The sequence below is a fragment of the Mus caroli genome, unplaced genomic scaffold (genome assembly GCF_978045245.1).
Source record: "Mus caroli unplaced genomic scaffold, Mus_caroli_1 scaffold_18, whole genome shotgun sequence".
NCBI lineage: Eukaryota > Metazoa > Chordata > Mammalia > Rodentia > Muridae > Mus > Mus caroli.
The window spans coordinates 59,132,085-59,147,636 of record NW_028227273.1 but is presented as its reverse complement, the minus strand read 5'-3'; the positions used below and the strand labels follow the sequence as shown (position 1 = coordinate 59,147,636).

General features: G+C 51.5%; 2 protein-coding genes across 6 annotated transcripts; both read right to left on the bottom strand.

The window, feature by feature from the left end:
- Positions 1–8: 8 nt before the first annotated feature.
- On the bottom strand, positions 9–3,059 carry Egfl8 (EGF like domain multiple 8). The gene is made up of 9 exons (XM_029471072.2): positions 2,203–3,059; positions 1,646–1,765; positions 1,359–1,481; positions 1,149–1,258; positions 964–1,059; positions 674–844; positions 516–598; positions 284–437; positions 9–95 (listed from the first exon to the last, which is right to left on the bottom strand). The coding sequence occupies exons 2-9, from the start codon at positions 1,744–1,746 to the stop codon at positions 52–54; spliced, it is 882 nt and encodes a 293-aa protein (XP_029326932.1). The 5' UTR covers positions 1,747–1,765; positions 2,203–3,059; the 3' UTR covers positions 9–51.
- A 77-nt stretch (positions 3,060–3,136) lies between these two features.
- On the bottom strand, positions 3,137–15,421 carry Ppt2 (palmitoyl-protein thioesterase 2). Of its 5 annotated transcripts, none has more exons than XM_021186326.3 (9): positions 14,790–15,421; positions 13,481–13,671; positions 13,125–13,278; positions 12,502–12,597; positions 12,303–12,410; positions 9,833–9,943; positions 9,653–9,737; positions 4,147–4,201; positions 3,137–3,958 (listed from the first exon to the last, which is right to left on the bottom strand). In XM_021186326.3, exons 2-9 carry the CDS (start codon positions 13,661–13,663, stop codon positions 3,815–3,817), a joined length of 936 nt encoding a protein of 311 aa, XP_021041985.1. In that variant the 5' UTR covers positions 13,664–13,671; positions 14,790–15,421; the 3' UTR covers positions 3,137–3,814. The 5 variants fall into 5 exon arrangements, with proteins under 5 accessions (XP_021041985.1, XP_085689183.1, XP_021041986.1 ...); XM_085833057.1 differs by lacking the exon at positions 14,790–15,421 and adding an exon at positions 14,605–14,619; XM_021186327.3 differs by lacking the exon at positions 14,790–15,421 and adding an exon at positions 14,001–14,574.
- Between the last annotated feature and the right edge of the window lie 131 nt (positions 15,422–15,552).

Genomic DNA, 15,552 nt, shown 5'->3' with positions numbered 1-15,552 from the left:
GGCGTAGCTTCTGTATAAGTTGGGGACCCCAGCTGCTGCGGGCATTCCTCGTCATCCACGCAGGCTTGGGCCCAGGCTGTTATCCTCACAGGCACCTGGTTAATGGCAAAGAGGCAAGGTGGCTGAGGTCTGGAGGGGTTCCCTGGCCAGGAGGGAGGGCCCTGCTAGTCACCCAACAATATGCAAGTAGTCTGGTGACCAGGACAGTGGGAGAGTTTGAGGAGTGAAATGCTGACTTGAGGCTGGGTCTTCAGTCATGGAGGAGGAGCAGCAGGGGACTCACAGGCACCCAGCCTTTCCTCCAGTAGCAGCACCTGGTCGCTGAGGGACTCGATTCTGTCACCCCGGCCCCAAAGCTCAGCCACCTGTTCAGGCCGCAGCTCTTCAGGGGGCATGGGCAGCACTGCTCGAACCCAGGCCCCAGCCTGTGTGGCCCACTACAAAGAAAAGTGGTACTTGAAGATACTGGCAAAGTCCCAGGAACACTAGCACCCATGCCTCTCCCAGCTGCTCACCTGCTCCAGCCTCTCCAGACGCCCACGAAGCTCTGCAACCTCCCACCTCAGGGCTCGCTCCTCCTCGCTGTCTGCTTCCCGAACTAGGACAAAGGAGAAAGAGTGTGGCCTCCCCCACGGCACAGACCAGGCCCACCCCACAGGCGACCCACACTCACCTGCCACACTGAGGATGCTGGCACTTGTCGGGGACTCTGGAGGCCCCCCTGCACAGGTGCGTCCATCGAGACCCAGCACCAGGGGATGTGGACAGCTGCACAAGAAGCTGCCCAGCGTGTTGAGGCAGCCATGAGAGCAGAGGGTAAGGCCGGCTCTGCATTCATCGACATCTAGTTACCAGAAAGAGGAGAGAGCTCAAGGGGGCAGGCAGGATGCAGGGTGAGTGGGGCAATCCCCATCTCAGCACCCACCCCCATTGCCCATGTGTGTGTGGGACCATCCTGCTCACCCACGTGGCAATGCTTTCCTCCCCAGCCTGGGGCACACTCGCACTGGTCTGGTCCAGTGCAGACACCTCCATTAAGACAAGGCTTGGAGCAGACGGCTGGGGTCCATTTGAGAAGACAGTTAAGACCCAGACACAGGACCGGCTCCCAGCAAGCCTCCCATAGCCTGAAGTCCCAGCCTCCTCACCGTCGCAGGAGAGAGCTCCTGGGTGTGGCTTCTTCCATCCCTGACAGCACACCACGTGTGTCTGTGGTACCTCCCGCTTCACCTCCCGCCAGGCCACACGGTATGTGGTCCTAGAACATGGAAGCAGGCTCAGATCTGTAGGTACCCATCCTGAACTTGCCTCATGGGGTCCCTTTGAGACCCGGGAGCCTTAGGGGCTTCACCTCTCACCTGTAAGTGCTACATATGCGCCTCCCCGCACACAGGGTCAGGTAGGGTTTATACACCGGTTGACTGTAGGACTCGTTGTAACGGAGAGGAACCAGCAGCGTCTGCTTAGAGCACACTCCCAAACTGTAGGCACACCAGGGAGGAGGAGTGTGTCGGGCCCTCAGCACCTCACACAGCTGAGACTAGGCGCCCCCTCCCACCCTGGCATCTCGCCTTCATTCTGAACTTTCAATTTTCTGTCCCATGGCAAACCCCATCCCAGCAAAACCCTCCCCATTGGCTGTCACCTCTCTTTGAAAGATCCTCCTCTGGCCCCTTCGCCTGTCATCAGCACCAGGAAGAACGAGAGTCCTCGTAGGGAAACGCACATCTCAGCCCAGAGCCCCATGGCTCCTTCACTCTGAGGGCTGCAGGCAAGCGGTTATTGGAGCTCTTCCCTTCTCCTTGGGTCTCTAGGTGAGGCCCTCCTAAAGCAATCTGGCTTGGTGGTCAGGACACTGACTTTCCCGAGCCACTCCCATGGTCTGCAGTGGCCTGTACACCTAACCAATGTGCCCTGCCAGTCATGGTCCCTCCGTCCTCAGCCAGGCTCACCACTCTAAATGCTCCTGGCCAGCCTTCCTGCACATCCCTTGCACACTGCCTTAGAATATATCACCTTCACAAGTATACACACCTTCTACCCCCATCCAAGCATCCACTGCTCCCCCACACCCTCATGCATACCCCGGACACCCCTCACTCAAGCCCTCCCCCTCCCTCGTCCACGCCAGAAGGTGAAATGATGCGGGTTCTTCCCACCACTGACTTCCTCTCCCTACCTACCCACTTCTCCTCTTCCTACCTGTTTCCCGTCCAGGAGGCTGCAGCTGCAACAGCCCCAGCAGCCGCAGCTTACACTGGTGGGTGGGCCTCTCAGGCTGAGAAGATGCAGAGGGGCTGGACCACTCAGCAGTCTCCCTCCCACTAGCTCTTCAGACTCAGGCTGGTTGGCTCAGTAGACAGGCCCTGCCTTCCTCACCTTCTTATCTTCAGCCAAGTGTTGCTCCAGCAGGACCTACACAATTTCGGAGGTCCCTGAATTATGGACCCCAAATCAGAAGTTCCCATCTCTAATAGCAACCAGTATCCCACCCCCTTTCAGCCTAACAAGACTGTGGGATAATGTGAGGGCAGGGGGAGAGGGCGGGAGACAAAGCAAGAGCAGGTCAAGGCCAAGTAGGCCAGATTGGCTGAGGAAAGAAAGCAGCCGTCACAGAAGGGCAGGGGCAGCCCAAGGCGCCAAGGGAAAAACTGTCTCCATCTCTTGATGGCATTTGTTGGGGGCTGAGGGGCACCACCCCCAAGCCAGAACAGACAGGGCCCTATTGTCTCAGTCTAAATTCCTTCTCCCAGGCAAAGGGAGATTCACTGTACAGCCCCTCACCCGGTCCTGGCCTCCAAAGGTCAAGGGGGATGACACATGCCCACCCTGACCCTCAGCCCCCTCGTCTAGTCCGGGGGTGGCAGGTCAATTCCACCCATGAGGCTGAGGCCCAAACTGGCAGAGCCTGGGGCTTAGCCCCCTAACCCTAGGCTGGGATAGGAAGAGAATTGTCTTCAGCAGGAAAGAACCCGCAGAGTCAGGAACCCACACAGAATGGGCATTGAGAGGAAGGAAACACCAAGGGGGTCCCCACCCCAGACCAAGCATCCGGGCATCCAGGCCCCAGGCTCTCTATTCCCACCCTCCTGGGGGAGCCCAGGTCCCCTTCACCTGGGAATAAGCCAAGCCACGCTGAGGAAACGGATCTTTTATTCCTATAAATACAGGGACCACCCGCTCAAGGGTAGTTAAAAGAGGGACTGGGGCCTCAAAGAACCTAGGCTCCCAGGGGATACCCCAACACTGATCATAGGGACTGGGGGATCCCCAAACCTGAGATGGGCCTTGCAGGCCACAGATATTCCCCAACACTGACACTTCAAAAGTGGAATTGTCCCCATAGGGGAGCCTCAGAACACCCCCTCTTATGGGTGCCCCTCTTGGTGGGGAGGCTAGCCACAGGGAAGTTGAGAAATGAGGGACACAGGGATAACAGAAGCTAAAAATGTCCTGAGTGGCCTGGAAGAAGACCCCTGAGGTGGGCAGGGGCTGGGTTCTCCTCCGGTACAGCCAGACCCGGAGAAGCAACAGCAGCAGCGGTGAAGCCACAGTTAAAAACCTGGTGCTTGCTTCCCAACCTCAGCCGTGGCAGAAAGGGAGAGCGTGGAGGCGTCCCCAAGTGAGGACGTGAGGTAGGGGACCAGGACTTGTCATTCACAGAGGAGCAGAAGGGGGAGGGGAACCCTGGTGGGGGTGGGGCAGTGTGGGAGTGACAAGATGGTCGCAGGCATGCCAGAGTCTGGCACCTGCTTCCCAAGGCCACCACTTGATCTCTGGGCTGGGGAATTCCTGGAGACCACTGAGGACATCTTCAGGAGAGCCAAGGCTCAATGCAAGTATCGTAGAGCGTACGGTTGGAGTGCCACGTGGTGTGAGAGATGCCAGCCATGGGACACCTCACTATGGCCCCCCGGGCCAGGAGAGTCTTCAACCCAAAAGAATCTCGAAGATACACCTTCGAGGTGGGCCGAGGGCCATGGAAACATGGAAGAAAGAGAGACAGGAGTGAGACGCTGCTCATGTCCAGGCCAACCTCTCCCTCCCCCATGAGGCATACCCTTCAGGAGTCAGGGCAGAAGGAGCTCCAGAGTGAAGTGGAGACAAAGGGAGGGAGGGGGAAGGCAAGTCTTTGGAGGGGCTTACCGGCTGCTCCTCCATCTCCAGAACTGTCTCATTGGCATCATAGAAACCAAAGAAGCTGCAAAGACATGTATGTGCCCAGAGGTTATCAGGAGAACCAAGGAAAATTCATGTGCATTAGTGCCCCCAGAGACTCACAGCCCGGGGAGACAGGCAGCCTAGAGCACACTCAAAGGCTAAGAAGTTAAGGGGCATCTGTGGTAGTACACGCCTTTAATCCCAGCACTTGGGAAGCAGAGTTCGAGGGCAGCCTGGTACACAAAGTGAGTCCGAGGGCAGCCTGGTATACAAAGTGAGTCCAAGACGGCTAGGGCTCTGTTACACAAAGCCTCGAAAAACCAAAATAAATAAATAAATAAATAAATAATAAAGATAGAATGTAAGGTCTAGAGAACTGGTTCAGAGGTTAACAGCATAGCCAGCCGCTCCTCCAGGGGAGTTGGGCTCAATCCCAGCACTCACATGGCATCTCCCAACCCTTTGAAGGCCCAGTTGCAGAACATCTATGCCATCTCATGGCCTCTCTGAATATAGGCATGCACATGATGCACACACAAGCAAACCAGTCATGCACATAAAATTTTAAAATAATTGCCAGGTGGTGGTGGTGGTGCACACCTTTAATCCCAGCACTTGGGAGGCAGAGAGGCATGTGGATCTCTGAATTCAAAGCCAGCCTGGCCTACAGAGTGAGTTCCAGGACAGCCAGGGCTACACAGAGAGAGATCCTGTTCCAAATAAATAATTTTTTAAAAAGCAAACACCTTAAGTTTGGGAGCTGGAGAGATAGCTCAGCAGGTAAGAGCAATGGCCGCTCTCCCTAAGATGGCACCTGCACGTGCACAAATCCACATATACACACACACCCCTACACATGACCCAGAATAAGAATCCTTAAAAAAGAAATTCAAGAACCAAGTATGGTGGCCTCAGTCTATAACCTCAGCCCTGGGGAGGCAGAAGCAGGTGGATCTCAGTAAGTTCAAGGCCAGCCTGGTCTACATAATGAGACCTTATTTAAAAAAAAAAAAAAAAAAAAAAAAAGGCCAGGAGATTGTGGGAGTAAGAAGAAAGCAGGCTAGGAGTGAGTCCTGGCCAGGGAAGCAAGCCCTAGCCAAACAGGGCGACAAGGTGATACAGCAGGAACAGAATCTGGGCTAGCAGGTGTGGGGAGTGGGAGTGCGGGATTCCAGCTCTGGCTATAAAACTCTGGGCTCAGTGGTTAAGAGCACTGGCTGCTCTTCCAGAGGTCCTGAGTTCAATTCCCAGCAACCACATGGCGGCTCACAACCATGTGTAATGGGATCAGATGCCCTCTCTTCTGTCGTGCAGGTGACATGCAGATAGAGCACTCATAACATAAAATAACTAAATCTTAAAGCTAATGCCCATCATCCTGTGTAAAAGTGCTCCCCCTCGTGGAGGGGAAGGGAAACGCTATGGACGGTCTGCTCTTACCAACTGCTAATGCAAGCGTAGGCAAGTCTGAGAGTCCCTGTCCCATGGGTCCTGACGAGGCCAGTGACTAACGCCCCCAAGTGAGCAGCTAGGTAAGGGAGGGGCTAGCAAGATGGCTCAGCACCTAGTGCTCTTTCAGAGGATGCAAATTCCATTCCCATACCCACAAAAGTGGTGGGGGATGGGAGTAGTGCTCACAGCTCCAGGGGATCTGACACCATCTTCTGGCTCAGCAGGTGAAGGTGCCTGCCTGTTGCCAAACCTGACAAACTGAGTTCAATCCTACAGACCCACAGAGTGGAAGGAAACAAACCAGCCTCTGATTCTCCACGTATGTTCACATAGACATATGTACATGAGCATACTCAAAGTATATCAATATATGTAAACTGAAAACTAATAAATCCTAAAAGGGAGAGGCTTTGCAACAGACCATATGCTATTTAGCCATGAGCTATTACAATCATGGCGTTTTTTTTATTTTACACATGAAATGCCATTGTGTACGTAAAAGCCATCCCTACTCTTGCACTGTTTTTATGTGGGAAGGTTGTCACTCCCTCCTCATCCTCCTAACATCTTCCAATCCCACCTAGAATATTTTGTTTGTTGTTTGTTTTTGAGACAGGGTCTCACTTTGCACTCCTGGCTGTCTTAGAACTCATGTAGACCAGGCTGATTTTGCACTCCACGATCCACCTCCTAGTGCTGAGATTAAACAAGTGTGCCACCGTGGCCAGCTCGGTCTATTTTTATTTATTTATCTTTTTTTATTTTATGTGCATGAGTATTTTGCCTTCACATCTGTATGTGCACCACAAGCATTAAGTGCCTCTGTGAGGTGCCATGTAGTCACTGGGAACCAATCCTGGGTCGTCGCCAGTGCTCTTAACCACTGAGCACCTCTTCAGCATCTGTATTTTTTATTTATTTATTTATTTTAGATTTATTTATTTAATGTAAGTACACTGTAGCTGTCTTCAGACCCACCAGAAGAGGGCATCGGATCTCATTACGGGTGGTTGTGAGCCACCATGTGGTTGCTGGGATTTGAACTTCGGACCTTTGGAAAAGCAGTCGGGTGCTCTTACCCACTGAGCCATCTCACCAGCCCCTGTATTTGTTAAAAAGCAAGCACACCAGCTGACAGGAGTTGGAGGAGGGGAATGTTTAACGAGTATGAAACTTCAGTATAGTGGACAATGTTTTCCAGAGGGACAAAGGTTAACTTACACAAGTGTTAATGAAGCTAATGCCACAAAACTAAACCTTTAAAAATTTCTAAGGTTGGGTATGCAGTTGGGCTGGCAGAGTGACTGCCAAGCATGCACTGGGTTCTGGGTCCCATGCCCAGCATTATAAACTTGACATGGCAATAAATATCTACATCTGTAGCTGTACAACAAACTTGAAGCCATCCTGGATTACATGATACTCTGTCTCACAAAAACTACAAAAATAAAAATTATAACTTCTGCCTACCTATCTACTACAATTCTGTCTATCTGTCCTTCTCTCCCCCTGGTGCTAATATCAAATCCAGGAGCCAAGTGTGGTAGCACAGGCCTTTAATCTTTCAAGAGGCAGAGGCAGAAGGATTTCCGTGAGTTCAAAGCTAGCCTTGTCTACAGAGTTACTTCCAGGCTAGGCAGAGAAAAACCTTTTTCCCAAAACAAGCAACAACAACAACAACAACAACAAAATTCGAGTCCGGGACTTCAGCGGGCTGACCAAATACACCCTCTCAGCTCATTATTGTTGAGTAGAGTCTAATTGGTAGCCCAGGCTGGCCACAGTCAGAAATATCCTTCTGCCTCTGCCTCAAAGGTCCTGGGATTACAGTTGTGCAGACTATGTTCAGCTACAGTTTGTCACAATAAAAAACAGCTCGAGGGCCTGACGTCTGCTGCCTCTACCGCCTTCCCCAATCCTCACAGGGATGGCCTCCCATGGCATGTGCCTTCCCTTACTTCCTCAGGCCTGCTCAGATGGCAGCTCCTTCAAGGACACTTCCCTCCCCACAGACTCCACCAGACCTCTTCTTTCACCGCACCTGCCACCAGTATTTCTGATCTACTGTCTTTAGGGACGTTCTTTATTGCTATTTCCCCAGAGCCCAGAACGGCACCTGGGCGCACACAGCACTCAATAAATATTTGCTTGAGTAAATGTCAGGCTCCCCAGATCAACTCATGACGACACACCAGAGACAGGTGTGCCGTGCTGCGGAGCCATCAGCTTTCCTGGGGAAGGAGAGAAGATGGCGGAACCTCACTCTTACACTGTAGTGACATCAGAGTCCTGACTTTGGTCTTCTGGAGATTTTTGTTTGTTTGGTGGTTTTTTTGTTTGTTTGTTTTTGTTTTTCGAGACAGGGTTTCTCTGTGTAGCCCTGGCTGTCCTGGAGCTCACTCTGTAGACCAGGCTGGCCTCGAACTCAGAAACCCGCCTGCCTCTGCCTCCTGAGTGCTGGGATTAAAGGCGTGCACCACCACGCCCGGCTGGTTTTTTTTTGTTTATTTTGTTTTTTGGTGTTTTTTTTTTTTTTTTTTTTTTTTTTTTTTTGAGACAGGGTTTCTTTGTGCTGCCCTGGAATTTACTAGAAAGACCATGCTGGCTTTTTTGTTTGTTTGTTTGTTTGTTTGGTTTGTTTTGTTTTTCAAGACAGGGTTTCTCTGTGTAGCCCTGGCTGTCATGGAACTCACTTTGTAGTCCAGGCTGGCCTCGAACTCAGAAATCCGCCTGCCTCTGCCTCCCAAGTGCTGGGATTAAAGGTGTGCGCCACCACCACCTGGCTCCATTCTGGCTTTGAACTCAGAGATCTACTTGCCTCTGCCTCCTGAGTGCTGGGATTAAAGGTGTGTGCTACCTCACCGGGCAGTCTGACTTTGATACTATGTTCTAGTTACCTATGATACGGCCTCTAAGAAAAATCTCCAGAACACACACAGTACCATGATAAACCATCTCTCAACCCTCCTAAGAATCTGTGATTACTTCAAAATTATGTGTGTATAAATGTGTAGTTTTGGGCTGGAGAGATGGCTCAGCAGTTAAAGAGCACTGACTGGTTAACTCTTCTGAAGGTCCTGAGTTCAAATCCCAGCAACCACATGGTGGCTCACCAGTAATGAGATCTGATGCCCTCTTCTGGGGTGTCTGAAGACAGTTTCAGTGTACTTACATATAATGAATAAATCTTTAAAAAAAAAAATGTGGTTTTTGAGGTTGGGTCTCATGTAGCCCAGGCTGGGTCTCATGTAGCCCAGGCTGGTCTCATAGTCACTAGGTAGTCCAAAAATGACCTTGAGCTTCTGACCCTCCTCTTACCTCCAGTGCTGGCATGTGGCCCTGTACTGAACGTACTGAACATGGGGCCTCAGGCATGCTAAGCATGCTACCAGCTGAGACACACCTCCAGCTGCCAAAATTTTTGGCAAACATTTTATACCAGTTTGCTTGCTTGCTTGCATTGGTATTTTGTTCTGTTTTGTTTTGACAGAGTCTCACTATGTAGCCTGAAACAGAGATCCACCTGCCGCTGCCCTTAGTGCTAGGATTAACTATTGCTGGCATTAAATATATCCGTTTGGGGGGGGGGGGGAGGGGGGGTAATGGGGATCTCTCAGGATAGCATTTGAAATGTAAATGAAGAAAATACCTAATAAAAAATTGGAAAAAAATATCCGTTTTGTGTGTGTTTTAGTGAAGCGATCTCATTGTCTTGCCCGCACCCATACTGAACTCCTGGTCTCAAGTGATCTTGCCTTAGACTCTAATTTCTAATTTCAAGTATGCGGAATACTTGCCTAGCATGTGAAAGTCCCTGATCCCCAGCCCTGCCAAGAAGTAAGAGTGGGTGAGGTTAATAATGCCAGTCACTTGGGACACAAAAGCAAGAGGTCCACCCATCAAGCCAGAGTTATGCACTGGGGCCCTGTCTGTCTCTAAAAGAACATCTGCTCTAGGGGGCTCTAACAGGCCAGGTTTGGGAGATCAAGACTGGTGAGGGTTAGAGAGCCAGTCTTCGGCCTCTATGAACCCACATTACCTAGATTGCCAGGGAGTGATAACTCCATCATCAGGACCCCCAATCAGCACCAGACGGCCCACACGAAGGAAGTTCTTCCGCCATGCTGCAGAGACAGGGAAGAGATGAGTCAGCCATAGGCGTCAGGCCAGGTTTAGGGAGGAAGAGAAGAGGGGACACAGGTGGAAGTGGCGGTCTTACCAGTGGCATTGGGATGGTCTCTTTCCCCATTGATGAGGGCCAGAAAGCTGCTGGCATTGAGGTACAAATCATCGTGGTGAGGATCTGAGTGCAAACAGCAGTTAGCAGGAGCTGGGAAGGAACAGGTCAAGAGCCTGCCCGGTGCGCCCGAGGCCCTGGGTTTGGACCTCAAGTATCACAGGAACCAGGAGGCATGATGACGCACACCTGTAATCCTAGCACTCAGGACGTTAAGTCAGGAGAATCACAAGCTCACAGTCATCCTTGGCTACATAGAGTTCACGGGGGCTGGCTGTTCTCCCAGGACTCACGTTCGATTCTCAGCATGCACATGGCAGCACACAATGGTCTGATGCCATCTTCTGGTGTGTAGGTGTATATGCAGACAAAATACTCATATACACAAAATACATAAATAAATCTAATAGTAAAGATAGGCATCCAGCCACACCATAGAAGAATAAAAATCACTTCAACATAATGGAAGGCAGTTCTGAGGTTTGTTTTGTTTTGTTTTTTTTGAGACAGGGTTTATTTAGTCCAGGTGGTCCTGGAACTCCTATGTAATTCAGGACAGACCATGTGGCTTCTAACACAGAGATCACCATGCCTCTGCCTCTCAAGTGCTGGGATTAAATGCATGGACCACTCTGAGCGGGCTGGAAGGCACTTTCTGGTACCCTGTATGGGCCAGTGGTTAAGGCTGCGTGTTACTCTCATTGATTTAATGCTTACAACCACCTCCCGAGGCACAGGCTTTATTACTCTATAGAAGGAGACTGGTTCCCAGAAAGCTAAGTAAGTTACCCAAGGTTACCCAACAAAATCAGGCTAATGTGGCCCCAGCATCTACATTATACTATGACACACTGCATTATCCTAGAGGTTGGCCGAATCCTGCCTGTAATTTGTTTCTGAAAATGAGTGGGGTGGCCACTCATACTCATTCATAGGGCCCATGGTCCACACTGGAGCAGCTGAACTGGGACCCACAGTGGTGGAAAGAGAATAGACTCTCCATATATTAGACATGAGCATACACACACACACATACACACATATACACACACACACTCACACTCATGCACAAAGAGAGACTGCCAGTAAAGATAAGCTGCCACACCAACCCCAGTAGAATCTGTGTGACAAGTTCCACAGACTGAGGCAAAAACTTCAAAAGGAGGCCTCCTGGAACTGGTTGTGGAACAAAGTATCTGTTTTGTCTTCTCTTATTCCTTTTCTTATTTACATGTTCCTAGAAGTCTAGGCCAAGATTTTTTTTTTTCTTTTTGGTTTTTCGAGACAGGGTTTCTCTGTGTAGCCCTGGCTGTCCTGGAACTCACTCTGTAGACCAGGCTGGCCTCGGACTCAGAAATCCACCTGCCTCTGCCACCACAACTCTGAAAGGATGTATTCAGAGGGGCAGCCCCCTTGAACTCTATGTAGCCAAGGATGACTATGAACTTGTGATTCTCCTGACTTAACGTCTTGAGTGCTAGGATTAAAGGCGTGTGCCACCACACCCGGATCTAGGCCAAGATCTTAAGGGAGACTAATGGGTAGGAAACCGTCCCCTGAGGTGGGGTCACTAACATGACCTAATCCCCAGGGAACCCAACGTTTTACTTTACAAATCATCTATAAAGTTATATAACAGCAATATGACATATAGAAACTTTTCCAACAATAAAATTGCATATTGGCTGCATGTGTGTCATTGGAGGTAGGCTTTCGTATACGGTAAAGAAAGCCACTGGACAGGTGTGGTGCACGCCTTTAATCCCAGCACTTGGGAGGCAGAGGCAGGCGGATTTCTGAATTCAAGGCCAGCCTGGTCTACAGAGTGAGTTCAAGGACAGCCAGGGCTACACAGAGAAACCCTGTCTCAAAAAACCAAAAAAACAAAAAACAAAACAAAAATCAGGCATTAGATGTTAAACAATAATTGACCATAAAGATTTATTAATCTGCTCTTGGAAATATGCCACTAGCCTTGGATGGCTGCCCCTCTGAATACATCCTTTCAGAGTTGTTACGCTTGGATGATCTCTATTAATCATCACATGTTCTGTTTGTGATTCAGTGACTATTATCTTTTCAGAGTTGTAATATTTGCTCTTTTAATGTATAAGATCCCCTGCTTGAGAGCTGCAAAATCACTCAGATTCAAACTGCCTCTGTGTTTGTTTCTGTTTGTCACTGCCAAATCCTTACCCACCTAGGCTTCGAGGACCCTCATTTCAGGGACCCCCTATACCAGACTGGAGTGGTCCATGGCAATAATCCATTTTTTTTTAAAAATTTTGCATCAGACTACACTCTTTGAGGCAATTGGCTGGTTTGCACACCACATTCTGAACAGTGTCTATTTTATAAGTGTTAAATAAACGGAAGCAATTGCTTTGGTTAGGTCAGATTGGGAGCAACAGGCCTCACCCTCCACAGCGCCCCGACCACGAGGCCCACTCACCGTGCCAGTAGTTGCAAATGGAAAATTCCTGGCCCCAAGGACTATAGCAGACCCGATAGAGGTTAGACCGCATGGACGTGGGGAAGAGCCATTTCAAATAGTCCGTGTCTGAAAGAGAACCACCATGCCAAGGGCCATCAAACCTCTGTGCTCCGAACACACTACGCTGCCTTCTATGGCACCCACAGTGCCCACTCACCTCCATACTGGCCCATCTGTGGAGAGGAGAGGGAGATGAAAGAGTCCACATTGTGGTTATCCATGACAGACAGCAAAGCACGGCACACCAGGCCTCCTGGAAGCAGAGCACCAGTGTTGGAAATGGTCTTTTAGATTGATTTATTTATTTCATGTATATGAGTACACTGTCGCTGTCTTCAGACACACACACCAGAAGAGGGCATCAGATCTCATTACAGATGGTTGTGAGCCACCACATGGTTCCTGGGAATTGAACTCTGGACCTCTGGAAGAGCAGTCAGTGAGTGCTCTTAACCGCTGAGCCATCTCTCCATCTCCGAAAGGGTCTTAAGAATAGCTACTGGAGTGACCCTTACTTCCTGTCTCTCAGAATCCCAGGCCTCCATACACTCCTTTCCAGCACGGGTCACAGGTCACGGTGATGGAGCCATGGTGCGAGTTTAGGCCTCTGACCAACTGAAATGCTTTTAGCTGCTCTGTAAATCCTTAAATCTAAGAACCATGGCCAATGAGCACAGAAGGAACCCTCCCTCCCTCTCAGGACACAAACGCCAGAAAGCAGGCCTTAGATAAGGGTCAAGCTCAGACGGGGTTTGGGAGTTAAGAGTGTGCGTTGCTTACCCTGGGAGTAGCAGATGAGGTGCACCCCTTCAGGGGCCTTTTCCATGATGGGGACCACAGCCTCTCGGAACCCTTGCACCTGTTCCCACAGGGGCCGCAAACTCTCTCTGCCATCGAAGAGATCAAGCACTGTCACCACAGTCCCGGGGTGTGTCTGTGGGAAAGGGGCAATGCAGCACTAGGTTGGACTATAGAGGCCAAAGTGTATTCACCGTGCTTGCAGGAACCCCCATCCCCCAGCTCTCCCCGTGCGGGGAGCAGTACCCTGAAAACTAGCCTAGAGGGGCTGGCTGTCTTTCATCTGCCCACGCTTCCTCCCCCAGCCACTTTAGATCCATCCAGTATCCCCCACAGACCTCATTGATATAGTCCAGCAGGTGGCGGAAGCTGTATGAACTGTCAAAGAGCCCGTGCACCACGATCACCGGCTTGTAGGACCCGCGGTGGGCTGCGGGGGCTGCGGGCATCAGCAGCGGCAGGAACGGCAGGAGAAGCAAAGCCCAAGCCGAAGGAAGCCTCTGCCTCCATAGCCCCGGCATGCTCCCACCTGAGAAGGAGTGAGAGGCCGTGAGGGAGACGACCCCTCTCCACTCTCAACAGACTCACAGCAAGCAACTCTCCGGCCTCCGCTCCTACTCCTGGTCCGTATGAAGGAAGGCTACTTTTAACTTACTCCATCCAGATGGCTCGGCACAAACACCTACCACCTCCATGCACCAATGCTCACCCTAAGTCCCGCCCCCAACTTGGCGCCCAAGGGACTTTGTCCCAAGGCCCAGGATCTCCCTTAAGCATCACCTCGGTCATTCACTACTCTGGGATCTGCAAAGGCCGGGGAACAGCGGCCCAGGACACACGGAGAGTGGAAACTCCCACCTGGTCTGTGTCTGGAGGCTTCGTTCCGCCAGCTGTTTACTTGTACCTAGTCTGGAATCCACCGGATACGGGGAAAGGGGGACAAGGAGAGCGCGCAGGGGGATGACGGACAGGGCTCGGGGGAGGGGGGGGGCTGCTCGGGGTCGCGCAAAGCCGTCACGTCCGGGACTTTCCCTGGCAACAGGGCGAGCGTCCCCTGCAACGCGGACAGCGGACCGGAGGGGCAATGGAACATTCCATTGCACCCAAAGAACTGGGGAGGAAATAGACAGAGCGATCCATTTAGCCGGATGGGGAGAGGCAACAGCAGAAAAAGATAATACTGGGTTTCTAAAGAAGGCTTTCCTAGGCTTCAGCTGCATCCAGCCACCCAGGGGTGCAACTTCCCCTCCTTGATGCGGCCCACTTTCCAATCCAGGCTGTCTGGCTTCGCAGCAGAGCCCAAGAGAACGTGTGAGGGGGGAGGTTAGGACTGACGAAAGGCGACTACCGCTTCTATCGCTGGACGCCAGGCTTGTGTTAGGCAAGAGTGCCAGGCCGATCGCAGCTGAAGAGCCCCTCATCCCACTCCTGCCTGCCCTCCCGCTCCGGATCAGCGCCTTACAACTCTTCACTTTGAAGTGCGTGTTGTGCCCTTGTCTCCGGAGACGCCGAGAGTCCTCCAGGCCCCTCGAGTGAAGTGCAGCCTGACCCAGTTTCTCTGGCCCTACTTTTATCTCCGCATTCACGACCCACCCTCCCAGACCCACCTTATATGGGCGTGGGGCCCCGTGGGCTTCAAGGACTCACCACAGGATTTCCACCAGCCTTTCAATCCTGAGCGACCCCGACAATCTGCTCCTCAGATCCCTGCGGGCTGCTGGCGACACAAACCCTGCCAGTGCAGCCAGACTTCCTCCGCGCTGCGGGCGCTGGCACCACTCGGCCTACCCGTGACCCCTGCGCGCGCCCGAGTGCCCGGGAATGGCCTTTATCCGTCAGTGCTTTTACTTAGCAATTAAATAAGTTTGCAGGGTTTCTGAGCTTCAAGGCCTGTACTCAGGGACTTTGCTTAGTCTAAACTTAATAAAACCAGAAGCGTGTATTGAAGATGGTGTGGGAGGGATGGGTCCAAGGTTCCCTCTGATCCATGCACGGTTGAAAAACCAGAACCACCGGTATGAGGCCATGGTGTAAAAATTTCTCAGACCTGGAACAGGCTCAAGCCAGGGCTTGGAGACTGCTCTCCAGGACGCCACCAGGGGGGCTCTGTCCTAGAGCAACTGTCTCTGGAGAGAGTTGGAAAATCCTAAAGGGGTGTTTCTGATTCTCCTGCTAGATTTCTGCAAAAAAGGCTCAACTGGTGTAACCTCTGTAGAGGGCCTATCCTTACTCCACCTCCCCACCCACGCCCTTACAAGACACAAAAAGCAAATAAAAAGAGTTGAAGTCACCGCTGTGTCTCGGGTTGACTCCAGGGGTGGATGGAGGAGGGGGAGAGAGGGAATGCTTTAAGGAAAGGTTGTGACTGCTGACTGGACCAAGACCTCTTCAGCCCCCAACAAGCACGCTT

Coding starts and splice junctions, on each gene's coding strand:
- Egfl8 (XM_029471072.2), bottom strand. CDS start 1,746: ATGGGGCTCTGGGCTGAGATGTGCGTTTCCCTACGAGGACTCTCGTTC. Junction 1,259..1,358: donor CGCATATGTAGCACTTACAG/GTGAGAGGTGAA, acceptor TCCATGTTCTAG/GACCACATACCGTGTGGCCT. Junction 438..515: donor GTCTGGAGAGGCTGGAGCAG/GTGAGCAGCTGG, acceptor TTTTCTTTGTAG/TGGGCCACACAGGCTGGGGC.
- Ppt2 (XM_021186328.3), bottom strand. CDS start 13,837: ATGGAGGTGGTAGGTGTTTGTGCCGAGCCATCTGGATGGA. Junction 13,672..13,797: donor TGCCGAGCCATCTGGATGGA/GTAAGTTAAAAG, acceptor ACTCCTTCTCAG/GTGGGAGCATGCCGGGGCTA. Junction 12,411..12,501: donor ACAGATGGGCCAGTATGGAG/GTGAGTGGGCAC, acceptor GTTCTCTTTCAG/ACACGGACTATTTGAAATGG.